The 17,398-nt window shown below is 37.7% G+C and overlaps 1 protein-coding gene across 16 annotated transcripts in view; it reads right to left on the reverse strand.

Annotated features, from left to right (window-relative positions):
- The window catches only part of PUM1 (pumilio RNA binding family member 1), a 122,913-nt gene that overhangs the window by 75,974 nt on the left and 29,541 nt on the right, over positions 1 to 17,398 (reverse strand). For all 16 annotated transcript variants that reach the window (XM_079113066.1, XM_079113065.1, XM_079113064.1 and 13 more), the window contains exon 3: positions 5,113 to 5,181. In XM_079113066.1, the coding sequence (XP_078969192.1) occupies positions 5,113 to 5,181 (69 nt within the window). The remainder of the gene's footprint in view (positions 1 to 5,112; positions 5,182 to 17,398) is intronic.

Consider the following 17,398-nt stretch of genomic DNA (forward strand, 5'->3'; position numbering starts at 1 on the left):
TCCCACTTGTATTCAAAAGTTACATTTAGGAACAGAGAGATTAGTTATACTCCTTGGTCAGGAATTTTTATATTAATATACTTCAGGGCTTTAATTTTTCCTCTGCACTGAAAGAAAGAATACATAATCTCATTGGTCGGCAACATATCTCTTTTCCAACACTCAATCAACTCTGTAATCAACTGAACTTTTAAGGGACTTACAAGGAATTGCCAGTGTCTACTAGCCCTTTCAGGACTCTGATTCTACATGCACTTACAGCTACCCAAAAGCCTGCAGTTCTGAGATGCTCTCTGCCATAATGGAAAGATGTGGAAAAGAATCTTTTTAACAGTGGGCTTCCACATTAGGCTTTCTAGAATGACCAATCTACAAATGCTAACAAACACTCCACTGTCAGGCAGCTGCACAACAGCGCAACCATCACTTTAAAAAACAATGAGAATCTCTCAAAATCACAAGGGAGAAGTCACTCTAAAAGGGCCTCTTCTGGCATAGATGTCTTCTGGCATACCTTAAGTCACAACTATTCTTATACCTTTAAGGACAGAAACAAGGGCAAACTACAAGAATCACAGACCTGCAAGAGCACTGGGAAACCATCCAGTGCATTTTCTTTGACTTACAAAGGGAAAAAAGCAAAGTCCAAAGATGATGAATGTCTGCTCCATCAAGTTTTACCTTTGGGTTAATACCTTCTCCAAATCACTACCAAATTCCTTCCTCTGCTACCTCACACTTATGAATAGAATTCTTATATAATACTTAATCTACAGCTATAGTTTAAATAAATCTCAACTTATTCTACTTCCAGCAAATAGTACGAGATCCTTTATCACTCCATATACAGAAGCACTCTCCAGATTTTCTTCATCAGATTTACAAACTTGTCTATTACAAAGGATAGGTTTATTTGGGTGGTTGGTATTTTTGTTGTTGCTTTGCTTTGTTGTTGTTGTTTTCTTGGCAATACTAGGATTAAACCTAAAAGTATGCTACCACTGAGCTACCCCAGACCTTTGTAATTTTTTATTTGGAAACAGGGTCTCACTAAATTTCCAAGACTGGCTACAAACTTAAAATTCTCCTGATTCCACCTCCAAAGTATCTAGGATGACAGGCCTATACCACACTGTGCCTGGCTCCAAGGGTAGATTTTTTTCAAAGAACTTGTTTTGCTTTGTCAAGAGTCAAATATATAAATACAATTCATTTATCCCAGAAATAGCATAGTATTCTCCACTATTTTTTTTTTTTTTTTTGCAGTGCTTGTAAGGCAAGCACTCTACCGACTGAGCTATCTCCCCAGCCCAGTATTCTCCACTATTTTAACTACCATGAAAGTTGTCAAGTTGACTACATATAAAACATCAAGGAAACTCAAGAAGAAAGAAGGCCCCTGGTTTTAAAAGTTTGAAAAACAATGATGCCAAATAAGGTAACCTTCTGCAAAGCCTCTCAATGGTACTTTCCAATTAGTACTTCTCTCCTCTTTGTAAATCCATTCTAAAAGGGCATGAACAGTAAATAAGCGCCCTTCGACAAGAGAAGCAAACAAGTCCTGCAAGATCACACAAAAACAAATGTAGACACAGAGCCCAGAAACTCCAGCTCAGCACATCTGCCTCTGTACTACTAATATACTCTCTTGAACACTCAACTCACAGACTAATCTTTTCATAGTAAATAAAAACTGCTTAATATGTGACTTTCAACTTTTCAGAACTTGAAAGGGCCAACAAGGAACACGAATGAACTATTTTAATATTATTTGTGACCCCAATCCTAAACTTTTCCTATCTTCGTTTTTATATTGACTTTCTAGATTAGGAGGCAAGGAAAGCCCTTATATTGAGTCCTTCAGCTAATAATTGCTGCACTTCAGACAATCAGATAGGTTTCAGAGTGATATTTCAAGTAGCCACTTCTTTGCAAGACACAAAGGAAAAAACGTAAGCCAAGTAACACTAACTTTAACCACTAGAAATCAATTACTTTGAATGGAACCAATTCTCTGAATTTTAAAGATTCATCTATTTCTGTACATACATACCTTATGAAGGCACACACACAAGCACAAATACACACAAACACACAAATAACTGCAAGAAAAATATAATCAGCCTAGCTTAAAAGTTCATGTAATTTACTTTAACTTTATTTATACTGGTAAATATTTATATACTCCTTTCTGGAGACGTTTTATTACTAAACAGGGAAGAAAATTAATGAAGTAATTAGAAGCTGTGCTTTTATTTCATTGTAAAAGCTTACTGTTATTTTTCTTTTATGCTTCTCTCCCCTGTATTGCTACCAAAAATTTTTTTCCCAATTTCCACCTCTCCAAAACCTAACTAGACTAGACGATGCTTCTTTTCCTGTATGCCACATCCATTAAAATGATCTCCAACAAGTCCTTCCACATGATCCTCCTCTGAACTCCAACCATCGAAGAAACTGTTCTGTTTTCGTGTGAGTTCACTGCTTCCTCTAGCTAAAGAAACTCCTTGAGTACAGAAACTTTGCTCCATATTTAGGTGGTTTCCTTTTGTGTCTAGAAACTTTTAAAAAAATCAGTAAGTTATCTGTATTTTGGGAGAAGTTATTATAATGCTATTTAATTCCCCCCCAAAAAAATAAAGTAACATAAAAAATTCTCTCCAAAACATCAATTTATATAAAGCTTACTAAAATGAAATGTTTTACCTCTCAATTATTTTACAAATGGTGGTTTTATTTACTTTAATTATGGGCACATGCTTTGGAATAGAAGAAATCCAGGTCAGAAACCAAGGTTCACCACTTCAACTGTTACTTTGGGCAGATTAATTCATGTCTCTTGGCCTCCTTATGTGGATAACAGAACTGTTCTCTCAGTGGTACTGAGGAGACTATACATGGAAACTTCTTACCATCTATCTAATAAGTGGTTGACAAATGGTAATTGCTACTGTTACTTTGTGAATATTGGGGTGACACAGCCTTAGGTTAGAATATACTTTATTTATTTACTTATGTGTCCATATTTAAATCTGAGGAATTATATATATAATCCAAAAAACTGCACTTAAGAAAAAAATGAAAAAAAAAATGTACACTGTCAGCTTATCATTTAAATAAAATTCGCCCTCTATTAAATTCTGTCCACTATTCAATTAAAATTCAGTCTTCAGGGCTAGGGATAGAGTTAATGTTAAGGTTAGTAAGGGCATGGGTGAGGGTGATCATTACTTGTTGCTTACAAAACGCCACAAGGTATTTTCTTATTTTGAATCTTGCTTTTCTTTTTTACCCAAGCTGGAATTGGATTTTTGATGGAGTATGAACGATTGATGGACTAGACCAGCTTAGAGTTACAGGAATAAGGGAAGACAAAAGTAGTTTCTCCCGAACAGGAACGGTGGCGCACACCTGTAATCCCAGCGATTCAGAGGGCTGAGGCAGGAGGATCACAGTTCGAAGCCAGTCTCAGCAATTTTGTAAGGCCCTGTCTCTAAATAAAATATAAAAAAGGGCTAGGGATGTGGCTCAGTGGTTAAGTGATCGAGTTCAATCCCTGGTGCCAAAAAAGTTTCTCTTTCTGTACTTAATAGTTAACAACCTGTTAAATTTTCTTTTCAAACTTCACTCTGAAATTTAAGTGACAAAGTCTCTTCATCAATTATCACAAGGGTGTTCTAATACATACTGTTTCAATGATTTTAAGCAGGGACACAGGACACCTATTATCATCCCTTAAAAGCAATAAATCCAAGATGATAAGACACAGGACTCTCCTGACAACAGGATGATTCAGAAAAATTGAAAGCAAAATCTTATAACAGAAAGCAAGAATCTCAGGTCCCAAACGTCAAAAGATCTTAACTATTCAATGCCTACCCACAAAGGCAGTCCATGAGTCCTTTTTGTAATTACCTTAAATTTGAATCCTCGGAACCTAGCACAGTGCCTGAAGCAAATAATATTTGCTAAATTAAAGAATACGTGTATATAATGAATAACATACATGAAACACCTAAAATATAAGGATTCTCCCTATTTTAAAACATTAAAACAGATATGGGAGTTCTTAAATATCAGATATGCAACAATTAAAACAGAAGAGAAAACCTAAGGTTTGTCTCCAGAATGAGAGCCCCAAACAAATTTTGTATTTCTAACCTGCAACATCTTATGCAATTATTTCAAACTATATTTTGTCAATAATACATGTATACTGTATAACTAGAATCACCAGAACTTGGTTGTGCTTCAGTTGCCTATACACTACACTCTACCATACCCTGTTCCCTTTTTGGTAGTAGTGCTGGGCATATGAACCCAGGGATACTCTACCACTGAGCTACATCTTCAGACCTTTTTTTTTATTTTATTTTGAAACAAGGTCTTGCTAAGTTGCTGAGGCTGGCCTTGAATCTACAATCCTCCAGCCTCAGTCTCCCAACTACATGGGATTACAGGTGTGCACCACAGTACCAGCCATATAACCCCTTTTTTACAATTACCACAGTCTTAGCTATCAATGTGATGAATGGCAGTAAATTTCATTTTTGCAAATTTTAATTACAACATAAAATTCTTATTTCTGAATTACTTCTAAAGGATGGCTGGCTCAGACCTCAATTTTCTTTAATTATGTGACTAGAAACCTCACAATCTCCCCCAAAAAGGCAAAGGCACTACTCTAAAAATACGTTATTGCCATACTGTGATTAGCTGCCAATCTAGGACTCCCTTTTCCAACTGCCAAAGAACCTAGTCACTGAAAAATGAAGCAAAGTTAAGAACATTTGATACATAAAAAAATTAAAATACATATTTAAATTTTTATACCACTATTTTTAAGCTATTTATTTAATATGTAATTTTCAATTGTTTGTGCTCATATTTAGGTTGCCTTATTTTGTTCTTAAATTATTAGGTTAAGGTTAACTTTCTTCCTATAATACACTTCTGACAAAATTCTCCAGCATCCCACTCCTAGCATGAAGATGGCAACAAAGAAAAGCAAGAACACAGTTCTAGAGACTAGATTCAGACACATTTGATGAAAGACAACTCCAACCTTCCCTTAAAAACAGACCCACTTTTCTGGCACACCAGCTCACTTACCTCTCCCATCGCTCTTCCCTCCAGAGCAAGTGCTTGAAAATCATGATTCAGTTCATCCATAGAACGTACCTGGTGTTCAGATAGAGAAGGGAAAAGTTTTAAGTCAGCATCTTTAATTTTACAAATTACACATGACTGAGAACTTTTCTACATTTATTTTCAGATACTGACAAAAGACAGTAACAAAAATGAAGTGAGTTAAACATTCACTTACCTTTAACCATCAAGGTGTAGCAATGAATGATCCCTATTTATCCCCTCCCATTCTCTTTTATTTTCAAAACATTAAAACACACTATCACAAAGATAATTATGTTATAGTTATTTTTCATACACTTTAATAAGGTAAAGACCACTACACTGTAGAGCAGTGATGTTTGAAGGTGATTATATGACCAATTCAGGCTAATGAGTCAAAACATCACAGTGCTCCATTCCAAAACTATGAATAGTTAAGTATAAGCTATGGAACTCATTTGATGCAACGCACTATTTCTTTGGTCAATCTCATGGGAGCAAGCTACAAAATATAATTATCACAACATTTCTCCATAGTGGAAAATCGCTGGGGGCTCCCAAAATCGCAAAGGGTTGGGAAGATAGGATATATATCCCAAGTCCTCCAAACCTTACCTATCATTAAGTGTACTCCTATCCACACAGCACACACTCTCTTTTAATCTTTGATTTACTCATCTCCAAGGCCATTACAAGAAAATATCAACATTAAGGATAAAGCGTGAAATAGATTATTCAAAAGAGTTGTAATTTAAAAATCCTTTGGTTCTATTGGTCTTCTGGATCATGAGCAGCACAGGCATCTCTGCTGTCAGAGGCTGGAGTCTTTGCCCGTCCCTAAGAAAGGAACTTATTAAAGAGGAAGACTTCCTAGCAACTCAGGAGGCAGAGGCATGAAGAGTGACGCTGGCCTGGATAACTAAGGAAGAACTGTCTCAAAACAAAAAGGACTGGGGGTGTAGCTCAGTGGCACAGCGTCCTGGGTTCAATCCCCAATACTGGTGGAAGGAAAAAAGGAGGAAGGTTCTTCTATCCATCAAGGAAAGACTCCTGATTGCCTGAGGCAAAAGAAGAAACCTCCCAAACCCTCTCCCCTGATCACCACTACCTTCCCAAGGTTGGTATACAAATTCCTAGCAGTGAGTAAATGCAAATAAGGCGAAGCTAGAGCCAAGCAAAAACAAGAGTATAGACAGCATGAGCCAGAATGCAGTTGAGAACCAACTTAAAATTTTATTAAAAATGATGCCTGTATAACCCACCTAAGAATCTTTTTTTCTTGGGGGAGAGGGTGCCAGGGGATTGAACCCAGGGGTGCTTAACCACTGAGTCACATTCCCAGTCCTTTTTATTTAGAGACGGGGTCTCAATAAGTTGCTTAGGGCCTCACTAAATTGCTGAGGTTGGCTTTGAACTTGCAATCCTCCTGCCTCAGCCTCCTAAGCCACTCAGATTATAGGCATATACCACCGAGACCAGCAAGAATCTTTTTTATCAAAATTTTTTTTTTTACTTTGTTTTTCAGATGTTGACAGACCTTTATTTTAGTCATTTATTTATATGTGGTGCTGAGAATCAAACCTCACACATGCTAGGCAAGTGCTCTATCACTGAGCCACAACCCCAGCACCCCTGGCCCCGCAAGAATCTTAATTTGTCTAACCTGACACTGCATAAAAATATGGTCACACTGTTGCTTTGAATTACATATTTTAAAACCCATAGAATACATAGTATGCTACAAAGTTACACCAAGACATTATATAATGGCTTTGGAATGTTGGTTAAACATGTAAATTTATGAAATTAAAATTTAGTTATGAATACAGAGACAAGGCTACTACTATGGTACAACAGTCTCAAAGACCTTGAAATAGCTAAGATCACTTAACAGGGTGCATTTTTTACAATATTTAGGTAAGCTGGCCAGGTTCTAAACTGTACCTAATAAAAATAAAGGGAAGGGGGGATGAGGACAGAATGTTAGCCCAAAGCAGCAAATGTTATAAGATTCTGAATCTTCAGGCCAGCAATTAACATTTACAAAGCATGCATGTCAAACAAAAAAGTCCGTATCTACCTCCTTCTGTGAAATCCAATCATACATTTAAGCTAGACAGTTCTTAAAAATCCAAAAACCTACAAATATAGTTTTAATCAGAAATATTAGAAATTCCATTTGTATATTCCAAGGAAACTAGGAGTAAGAGAAGGCAGTGAACATGCATTATGCAAGTGATATAATCACCAAAATCTCCTGGTGATTATTCTCATTTAAGAAATTAGAAGAAGAGAAGAGTCAGCCAGCCAGCAATTCTGGAAGCAAGAAGATACCAAGTTCAAGGACAGCCTCAGCAAATTAGCAAGACCCTGTCTCTACATAAAATTTAAAAGGTAGAGTGCCCCTTGGTTCAATGCTCAGCACTCAAAAAACAAAAGGAAAAAAGAAAAAAGAAATTTGGAGACTGAGACCAGGTGCCGTGGAATGGCCTGCCACCTGTATCATAGCAACTCAGGAGACTCTGACAGGATGCAACATTGAAGGCCAACCCAGGCAAGAACCCTATCTCAAAAAATGAAAAGGGTGGGGGATGTGGTACAGTGATAGAGGGCCTCTGGATTCAATCCCACAGTGCTGCTAAAGAAAAGCATGAAATGAACAAATTCAAAGCTGAGCCTTAGAGAAGTTTTCTCCAACCATTGTTAAGGGGAGAAGAGCATAAGAGGAAACCAAAACCCAGAGCACTGAAATGATAGTCAGGACCTTAATGCAGGTCTTTCCATTTAAAGTCCAATGACCTTCCTACATCACTAAACTGCCTCCGTGGCCATCACAGGAAATTTCCACCCGCAGTGTTCTAACAGGAACATACACAAAACTGCCTTCTACTCTGTGGTGGGCTTTGGTGAGTGTGCTCTCAGTCTTCCTGCCTTTGCTTTCCACTGTCTCCTCTCCTATGTTCCAAGCATGCCCCTCCTGCCCCTATAAACATTTTCTACTCCTTTCTCTAGCTTCCTGCCATCATTTTTCCTTCCTTCACAACGTCCGCCCACGCTCTCGTCTCTCTCAGGTCTCCTCTCTTCCTCTTTCCTCTACTCCCTCCAGCCCTACCTCTGTGTAGCACCCTCGGCCTCCCTCGTCAACTCTTAAGAACCCTTAGCTGTGTGGTGCACCTGTAATCACAGAGGCTCAGGAGAGGTTAAGGCAGGAGGTTCACAAGTTTGAGGCCAGCAGCCAACATGGCAAGACCCTAAGCAACTTGGCAAAAAATAAAATATAAAAAGGGCTGGGAATGTGGCACAGTGGTTAAGTGCCCCTGGGTTGGGGGTGGGGGGGTTAAAATTTCACTATCTGAGGTTTTCTTTAGTAACCCAGAAACTCCATTTTAAATATTCACCCACAACTAACCAAATGAGATCATACAAAAATGTTTTTTAACTGTTCAGAAGGTTATTTGTTTATAATAGGAACAATATCTGGTACAGTCACTGACAACAAGCAGACTTTCCAGCCAAGATTCTTCCAAGGATACAAAACTTATGACCAAAAAAAAGATGTTCAGGAATGAAGAAAAAAATCAAATAACAACACAGACAGCTGTAAGAAATAAAGTAAATAAATAAGCCTTTTCCACCACGGAGAAGAGCTGCCTATCATTTTTAATCATAGTAAATACTCCCATCAAGACAAAACAATCTTTTCAAGTTATTAAAATCTACACCTCCCCCTTTCTCTAGAAATCTCGAGTGGCAGGTTAATGTCTATTTCTAGTACTACTAATTTCTTTTTCACTTTTGCTAAATATTTCTAAGACTCCCTTCATCTCCTTTAGTTTCACAAAACTATTTCTAGTTTTCTCATTGGGCCACTTGCCAACACTGCCTAACCTTCTTACTCAGTTAAGTTCTGTGCTGTCCCTCCACATAAAGGCACTTCACACTCCCTTTGTCAAAAAGGCAAAGACAGGTTGGACACAAGGGGGCACGCCTGTGATCCTAGTGACTCGGGAAGTTGAGGTAGATGGATTGCAAGTTCAAGGGCAGTCTCAGCAACTTAGCAAGACACTGTCTCAAAATAAAAAATAAAGGGGCTGGGGATATACCTCAGTGGGCAGAGTGCTTGCCTTGCAAGCATAAGGCCCTGGGTTCAATCCCCAGCACGGCAAAAATAAAAATAAAAAATAAAAAGGACTGCAGGTATAGTTCAGTAGTGAAGTTGCCCTAGGTTCGATGCCCAGGAATAAAAAAAAAAAAAAAAAAACCAGAGGCAAAGAAAGTTGACAATTTCATCCCACTCAGACATCATCAATACATATTACCTGTGTTTGAGTTTCCTGTCCATTTCCAGATTCCAGAACACCACCTGCCTTTTCTTCTAAAAGGGGTCCTGTCCTATCTAGGACCATTATTTACTACATTAATTTGGTGTTTTACCTCAGATGATCTTGCAAAATTGAAAGACAAAACCAAAACAATATATCACACTCTGGGGAAATAAAAAATTAAAATCATTACTTCACAAATCTTTAAGAGTCATATTCTAAATTGCCTGCCCTGTCCACCAACCCTTGAAAAGCTCTGCATATCATACCCAATATACCTTAAACCAATCAAAATGGAAACCATATACTTCATTATTTCATTTATAAAACTTAGTAACCACCAGCTATTCCACAAATTTGTTGTGATTAATGAGGAGACAAAATGTTCAATACTTGGTAGGTTCTTCAACCTTGTCCACTTCACATGTTATTCTGTTATTTATGTACATTCACACATTTCGCCCTTTTTTCTCCTACCCTCAGTTATACGGCAAATTTTGGTCATCCTCTGTGGAGAGGAAAAGGAACCAGGAGGCTCCAACTACTTCAACATTTCACTTCCATAATCAATACATCAGAAGTACTTAGATCACCGAAATACGTTTTAGATGCTACACTGAAATATAGCATTTTAATACACATGCATTTTTTCAATCTTGTCAATTCCCAGACAAAAATCAAAAAATTCAGAGAAATTTCCATTTCGTCCACTTAGAACCCTCCCAAAAATTCCTGGTTCAAAGCTATAAATCCCACCCCCTTTTTTGGTAGTAGGGATTGAACTCAGGGTGCTTTACCATTGTGCTACAATTCCAGCCCTTTTTATTTATTTTCAGACACGGTCTCATTAAGTTGCTGAGGCTGCCCTTGAACTTGAAATCCTCTTGCCTCAACCTCCTTGGTAGCTGGATGTACGCCACCTTACTCAGCTTTTCTTCCATTTAGTTATTTTTCTCTTAAAAAAAAAAAAAAAAAAATGTCATTTTCCAAAACTCCTTCATTCCTAAACAATCTCATTGTGACTTCCTGATTCTCCGCCCCACTCTCTCTTTAAATTTTTTTCCTTTGTTTTTGCCAGCCTACCCTGTAGTCAAAAACCTGAAACTGAGACTTAGGCACCAAGGAATCAAAAACTGAATGAAGTTAATAATCCAAACGGAAGTGTAGAATATTTTATGAGTTACAATGCATCCATTTTTCAAGGTGACATTATTAAATATTAAATCTCAAAGGGAAGAATGAAGCAGGCACTATGGTAGACTAACCAAAATGCAATCACTGAGCTGAATGTGTATCTATGGAGGAGCTCTTGCCTAGCACACAATAAGCCCTGGGTCCCGTTCCAGTACACGAAAAGAAAGAAAAACATCTAAGAAACACTAGGCTTTGATATTTGAGAGCATTCTGGTTCAGTTCAGGTCTTGCTTTGCTGGCATTCCTGTCCTCCAATTACTGTTCCTGAACTGCTCAAAGTGTCTTTATAAAGATATGTCCTTTTACTGGCCAGACTGACCAGTTCTCTGTTGCTTGCAGAAAGGACTCAAATTCAGACACAAAAATGTATTCACAAAAACATACTAGATGTTTCTACTTAGAAGCAAATTAACTCAGCTGTATGCAGCACTTGGAAAATTAAAATTTAATGAATTAACGTTTCATGAACACATGGTGTAATAGACAAGACACCTATTGAGAAAGGGCAACTTCACGATTCCCACAAATTTTGGGTACAAAGATACTCTGGTACCAAGAATATTCTCCATAATGATGGCCAAACCCCTAGAACCTGGTGAGAAACGGTAAATTTTATATTTCCTGAAAATGTGGTGGTTGTCCCTGTCATTTGGGGTCAAATATAAACTGATGAATAAGCAGAATGAGACAGTCAACATAGAAAAGAAGCTCAGTGTCAAGGTACACACATCTGTAAAGTCTGTGACTTGGGAAGCTAAAAAGCAGGAGGATCATTAGTTCAAGATCAGCATCAACAACTTAGCAAGTTCCTGCCTCAAAAATGAAAAATGAAAAGGGCTGGGATGAAGCTCACTGTTACCCTGCCCAGCACTACCAAAACACAGACAGGGAGAGGAAAAAAGGAGAAAGAACAGGCTGAAAGTAGCATAGACAACAGACTTAGGTGCCCCTGAAATTCTCCTGTATTCAGGAGGCCCCCATAAATATTTCTTGCTCTGGGGTTCATAAAATGCCTGCTGTTTTCATTAAATGTCCTGAATTTTCGCTAACAAGAACAGATTTCTACCTTGAGGTTAAAACCACCTTTGCTAGAATATATATTTCCTCATAAAGATAGGCTTTTCATCTCCACACCTACTTTGTTCTCCTGGAGGACTTTTTTAACATGCGAACTTAGATCTCAATGGCCCCATTTCACATAGTTCCAAAACAATTTAAGAAGAGCTGGTGCCAAGAACCATTATGTAAAGAGATACCAGTGAGAAAAAGTTAGGCATAAGCAGGAGAAATCTGAGCAATGCAAAGGAACAGAATATGAGAATTATCCTAATTTGATTTAAATGATTAAAGTGAAAAAACCTATTATGTCCGTTCTACAGTTTCCTCTGCTCCATATATACCTGTACTATTAACAACAACAACAATACTACTGAAACTTACTCATGCCAGACCCTGTCCTATACTTTATTATGCCTTATGATCTCTTTTAATAGTCGTAACTCTCCAGACTCAGTGACACACACCTGCAATCCCAGTTACTTGGGAGGTTAGGCAGGAAGATGGCAAATTCAAGGAGAGTCTTGGTAACTTAGCCAGACCAGCTCAAAATAAAATAATAAGGGCTGGAGATGTGGCTCAGTGGCAAAGTGATATTGGGTTCAGTCCCCAGCACCAAGGGGTGAAAAAAGTTGTAACTCAGAAACACAGTACTAGTATTTTCATTTCATAGGAAAAGCAGCTATTCCAATCCTTAAATAAAATGATGACAGGCCAACATTATTTCCCAATTGTTGGAGGGGGAAAAAAAAACACCAAAAAACTTAGGCTGTGAATATAGGTTAATGGCAGAGCACACACTTGGCATGCACAAGGCTCTGGGTTCAATCCCCAACACACACACTTTTGGCCTTGCTGCAAACCCTATGTATGATCTTATTGGTGAATGTTCCTATTATTTACTTATTGTGGATAATAACACTAAACACCAGGCACTGTAAAATAGACATTGTATCATTTCATATGTGAGGAAATCAAGGTTTAGAAGTACCTTGTCCAAAGTCAGTATCGGAAAAGAAATTCTTAGGCTCAAGTCTCTATACCTATTACTACTTCTCCCTATTCTCCTCAAAGGCAAACACAAAAGTTCTAGGACTCCTGGGATTAAATAGCTGTTGTTCCAAAGAGTTTTAGGACACCATTTTTATTCTCAATTCCATGACAGACAGAAGGGAAAAAATGTAGTTGCCTTCAAAGATATAATTAGGCTAAATTTCCATTTTTTATTATCATAAAAAATTGTGAGGTCCAAATGATAAACTGTAATTAACGTATTTTAATTATTTGTGCTACCAGAGCAGAATATATATACTTCATGTAAACAGCACTTCCTAGACATGAAAGAAAACTATTCAGAGAGTAAAAAAAAAAAGAATAAATGTAATTTTAAAATTAGCTAAGGTAATCTACGATAATAATGACTTTTAAATACAAAGACCTCGGTGGAGCATGGTGGAACTAGTCTACAATTCCAGCAACTTGGAGGACCAGATTCAAGGTCGCCCTCAGTGACTCAGAGGCTCTCAAAAATAAAATAAAAAAGGGTCGGGGGTACAGCTCAGTGGTAGAAGGAGGTGGGATACAATCTCTAATACCACAATAAAAAAAAAGAAGAAGAAAAAGAAAAGAAACCTCACAACTATTGGTTCTGCCAGTTTTCTCAATTTCACCAAACATGATTAAGCTGAAATCAGTAACAAGGGCAAGGTCATTTTAATAGGAGAGAGATTATTTCTCTGGCATTACAGAATCAAGTAAGTATAAAAATTAAGATAATGATGCATTGTATTTTTTTGTCAGGGAACTACCATACATACTATTCTTTCAAAAAAGAACAAATTTCAAAAACTTGAAAAAGACTCCAACACAACTATATGCAACTCTTATACAACTATATATATTTACTGTATGTAAATAACTATATTTACATCAAAAAATGTTTATTAGCAAAGAGAACACATCAAAGAGTCTTCACTAGCAGTTAAAAATTATTAAATATCAAGAAAAGTTCACCCAGAAAGAAGTACTCAAATCCACCTGCCGCAAATCTGTAAATTATATTGCCCCCCCAAAAAAGTGAAATTAGCAGGGGGAGCAGCTTAGTGATAGCGCAGTTTCCCAACATGAGCAAGTCCCTGGGTTCCATCCCCAACACATTTCAAAAAGGAAGTCTTAACTCAGGTAAGGTGATGCAAACCTATAATTCCAGCTATTCCAGCAGCTGAGGCAGGAAGACAGCAGGTTTGAGGCCAGCCTCCACAACTTAGTAAGACCTTGGCTCAAAATAAAAATAAAGGACTGGGGATGTAGCTCTGTAGTAGATTGCACCTGGGTTCAGTCCCCAGTACCTACCCCCTCCAGCAACTAAGTGAGACTTTGTCTCAAAATGAAAAATAAAAAAAGGCTGGGGATGTGGCTCAGCAGGTAAGTGACCCTGGGTTCAACAACCAGTACCAAAAGGGGACGGAAAAAAAAAAGAGTCAACTTTATGGGGCTCAGGACACAGCACTCAGTGGTGCAGCGCTTACCTAGCACACACACAAGGCCCTGAGGATTTGTGATTCCCAACACCTCAAAAAAACAACAAAAAAGAATACACATATTCACAAGCAAAGATTTTTACTGTGTAGTTTTTGGGTTTTGTTTTTGTGGTGCTGGGGATTGAACCAGGATCTTATGCATGTGAGGCAAGCACTCTACAAACCTAGCTAGCTATATTCCCAGTCCTGTGTAGTTATTTCTAACAATAAGAAATGGAAGAGGAGGTAGATATCTAACAGGAAATTTAAAAAGATTAGGTTAGTTATGTCATATTCAGGAGAAACTTCCATAGAGACAGCACTGTTAAAAGGAAAAGACAGATGAACATTCCGTGCCAAACATAACTGTTACAAAAGCCAGGTGTGTTGGTGCACCTCTGTAATCCCAGCAACTCAAAAGGCTGAGACACGAAAATCTCAAGTTCAAGACCCGCCTGAGCAACTTAGCAAGGCCCTAGCAACTTAGTGAGGCACTGTTTTAAAATTAAAAAAAAAAAAAAAAAAAAAAATTTTTTTTTTAAAGGGCTAGGGGTGAGGTTCACTGGCAAAGTACCTCTGGGTTCAATCCCCGGTATCGTCTCCCCACAAAGCCAGAATTTACTGACTGCTTTCTTCTTATCACTCTGAATTATAAGATAATTCCAAATTATCCTCCTTTCCACATTCCTTTTCCTTTTAACAGAACAGAAAACGTAGGCAGAGAAAAGCTAAATAACTTGTCCAAAGTTACATAAGTATGCTAGCTCCACAGTCTGACTCTTACCCAATGTCCTGTATCAGGGATCAACGTAAGTTGGGGGTATTCCAACTTTTTCAGCAATAAAAGCAAAAATATAAAATAACCCAAATACAACAAAGCTGCACTAGATGAAAGACTACAAGAAAACCAGAACTTGAGAAGGAGCTGTGCCACCAGCTGTACATGGCAAAACTAACAACAACCCACACAGCCCATCTGTGGGCAAACACTAAGATTCTTCTTTTAATTCAATGAGGACAAAAGGAAATAAATCATAATGAAACCATAGACAGAAAACTGCTTAACTAGGAGAAGACTTAAAAAGAGAAGTCTTCCAAAAATGATTTTTTATTGTAGGAGAGAATAAACATAGATACATAAACATAGACATATTTAGGAAACTATGTGAAATCCTTAACAGACAGCAACAGAGCTTCTCCAAAGTTTCCAAGACAGAAATAGAAAAATATTAGCAAAAAACAGGTTGAAATAAGCAGACTTAATTTTTTAAGCACTGGGGATTGAACCCAGGAGTACTCTACCACTGAACCACATTCCGAGCCCTTCTTTTTATTTTGAAATAGGGTTTCACAAAGTTGTGAAGGCTAGTCTTGAACTTGGGATCCCCCTACCTCAGCCTCCTAAGTCACTGGGATTACAGGCATGTGCCACCATGCCTGGCTAAGCAAAACACACTTTGAGAATAAAATAGGCCTGCTGTGGTGGTGTAGCCTGTAATCCTAGCAACTAGTGAGTTTGAGACAAGAGGATTAGGAGTTTGAGGCTAGCCTCAGCAACTTGGTGAAACCCTAAGCAACCTATCAAGATCCTGTCTCAAAAAGATAAAAGGGGGTGCTGGGAAGTAGCTTACTGGCAGACTGACCCTGGGTTCAACCTCCAGTACCAAAAAAAAAAAAAAAAAAAAGCAGCAGCATTGGCTGGGATATAGTTTAGTAGAAGAGTACATACTTAGCATGCTCAAAACACACGCACACACAAAAAAAAAAAACAAAAAATTAAACAGATATGGTTGAGAAAGACAAAGGAAAAATTAAATCCAGGAAATAAAAGGAAAAAAGTAAATAATGCAAATGAATCTGAGAACTACTCAATGTGGTAACTCCTCAACAAAGATTAAAACTAAAAAATGTGGAACTCAAATGCTCACCAATAGATGGAAAAACAATTATGGTATATTGAACAGAATACCTACCAGCCATAAAAAGGAATGAAGTACTGATAAAAACTACCAATATTCATGAACCTTAAAATATTATTCTAGGGTTGGGGATATAGCTCAGTTGGCAGAGTGCTTGCTTCGAAAGCACAAGGCCCTGGGTTCAAACCCCAGCACCGCCAAAAAAAAAAAAAAAAAAAAAAAAAAAAAAAATTATTCTAAGTAAGCCAGGAAGTTGTTGCAGATCTGTAATCCCAACAACCCGGGAGGCTGAGGCAGGAAAATCTCAAGCTCAAGGCCAGCCTACGCAATTTAGCAAAACCCTGTCTCAAAATAAAAACAGCTAAGTAACTCAGTAGTAGAGTGCCCCTGGATTCAAATCCTAGTACTGTAGGTGCCCCTCGACCACATACACACCAAAAAAAGCAGCTATCAACTATCATATTACTGGCTGAAAATCCCTAATTCAAAATCCAACTTTCTGAGTGCTGACATGACATCACAAGTAGAAAATCCTACACTATGAAACTTCCTTTTACAACACAAAATTATTTAAAACACATCACAAAGAATTACCTTCAGGCTAAGTATATAAGTATAAACATGAGTGAAATTTAATTTATAAGTATGAAACATAAGTGAAATCCACGTTTAGGCTTGGGCCACATCCAAGATATCTTGTAATATATAGGCAAATTTCCCAAAATCTGAAAAAAATTCAAAACTCTGGTCCCAAGCTTTTTGAATGAAAGATATTCAACCTACACCTTGCAATTGCACTCTGGCCATTTGAAATGAAATGAAAACATACATTCAAACAAAAACCTGTAAATGAAGATTTACAGCACCTTTATCTGTAATAACTAAAAACCAGAATCCTCCCAGATATCTTTCAGAAGGCTGAACACTGTGATGCTATCTATGCCATGGAACATTAAGCACCATCGAAAGGGAACAAATTACTCATATATGAAACAACTTGGATAGTTCTCCAGGAAATTATGCTGAGGAAAAACAAACAACACAATAACCAGCCAGGTACTGTGGTATACACCTAATCCCAGATGAGACTGAAGCAGGAGGATCACAAGTTCAAGGCCAGCTTGGGTAACTGAGACCCTGTTTGAAAATAAAACAAAAAGGACTGGAGGTGTAGCTCAGTGGTAGAGCACTTGTCTAGCATGTGCAAAGTTCAGATTCAATCCCTGGCACCACAAAAAAGTAAAAGTCAATTTCCAAA

This window comes from Sciurus vulgaris (genome assembly GCF_902686455.1).
Source record: "Sciurus vulgaris genome assembly, chromosome: 1".
Taxonomy (NCBI): domain Eukaryota; kingdom Metazoa; phylum Chordata; class Mammalia; order Rodentia; family Sciuridae; genus Sciurus; species Sciurus vulgaris.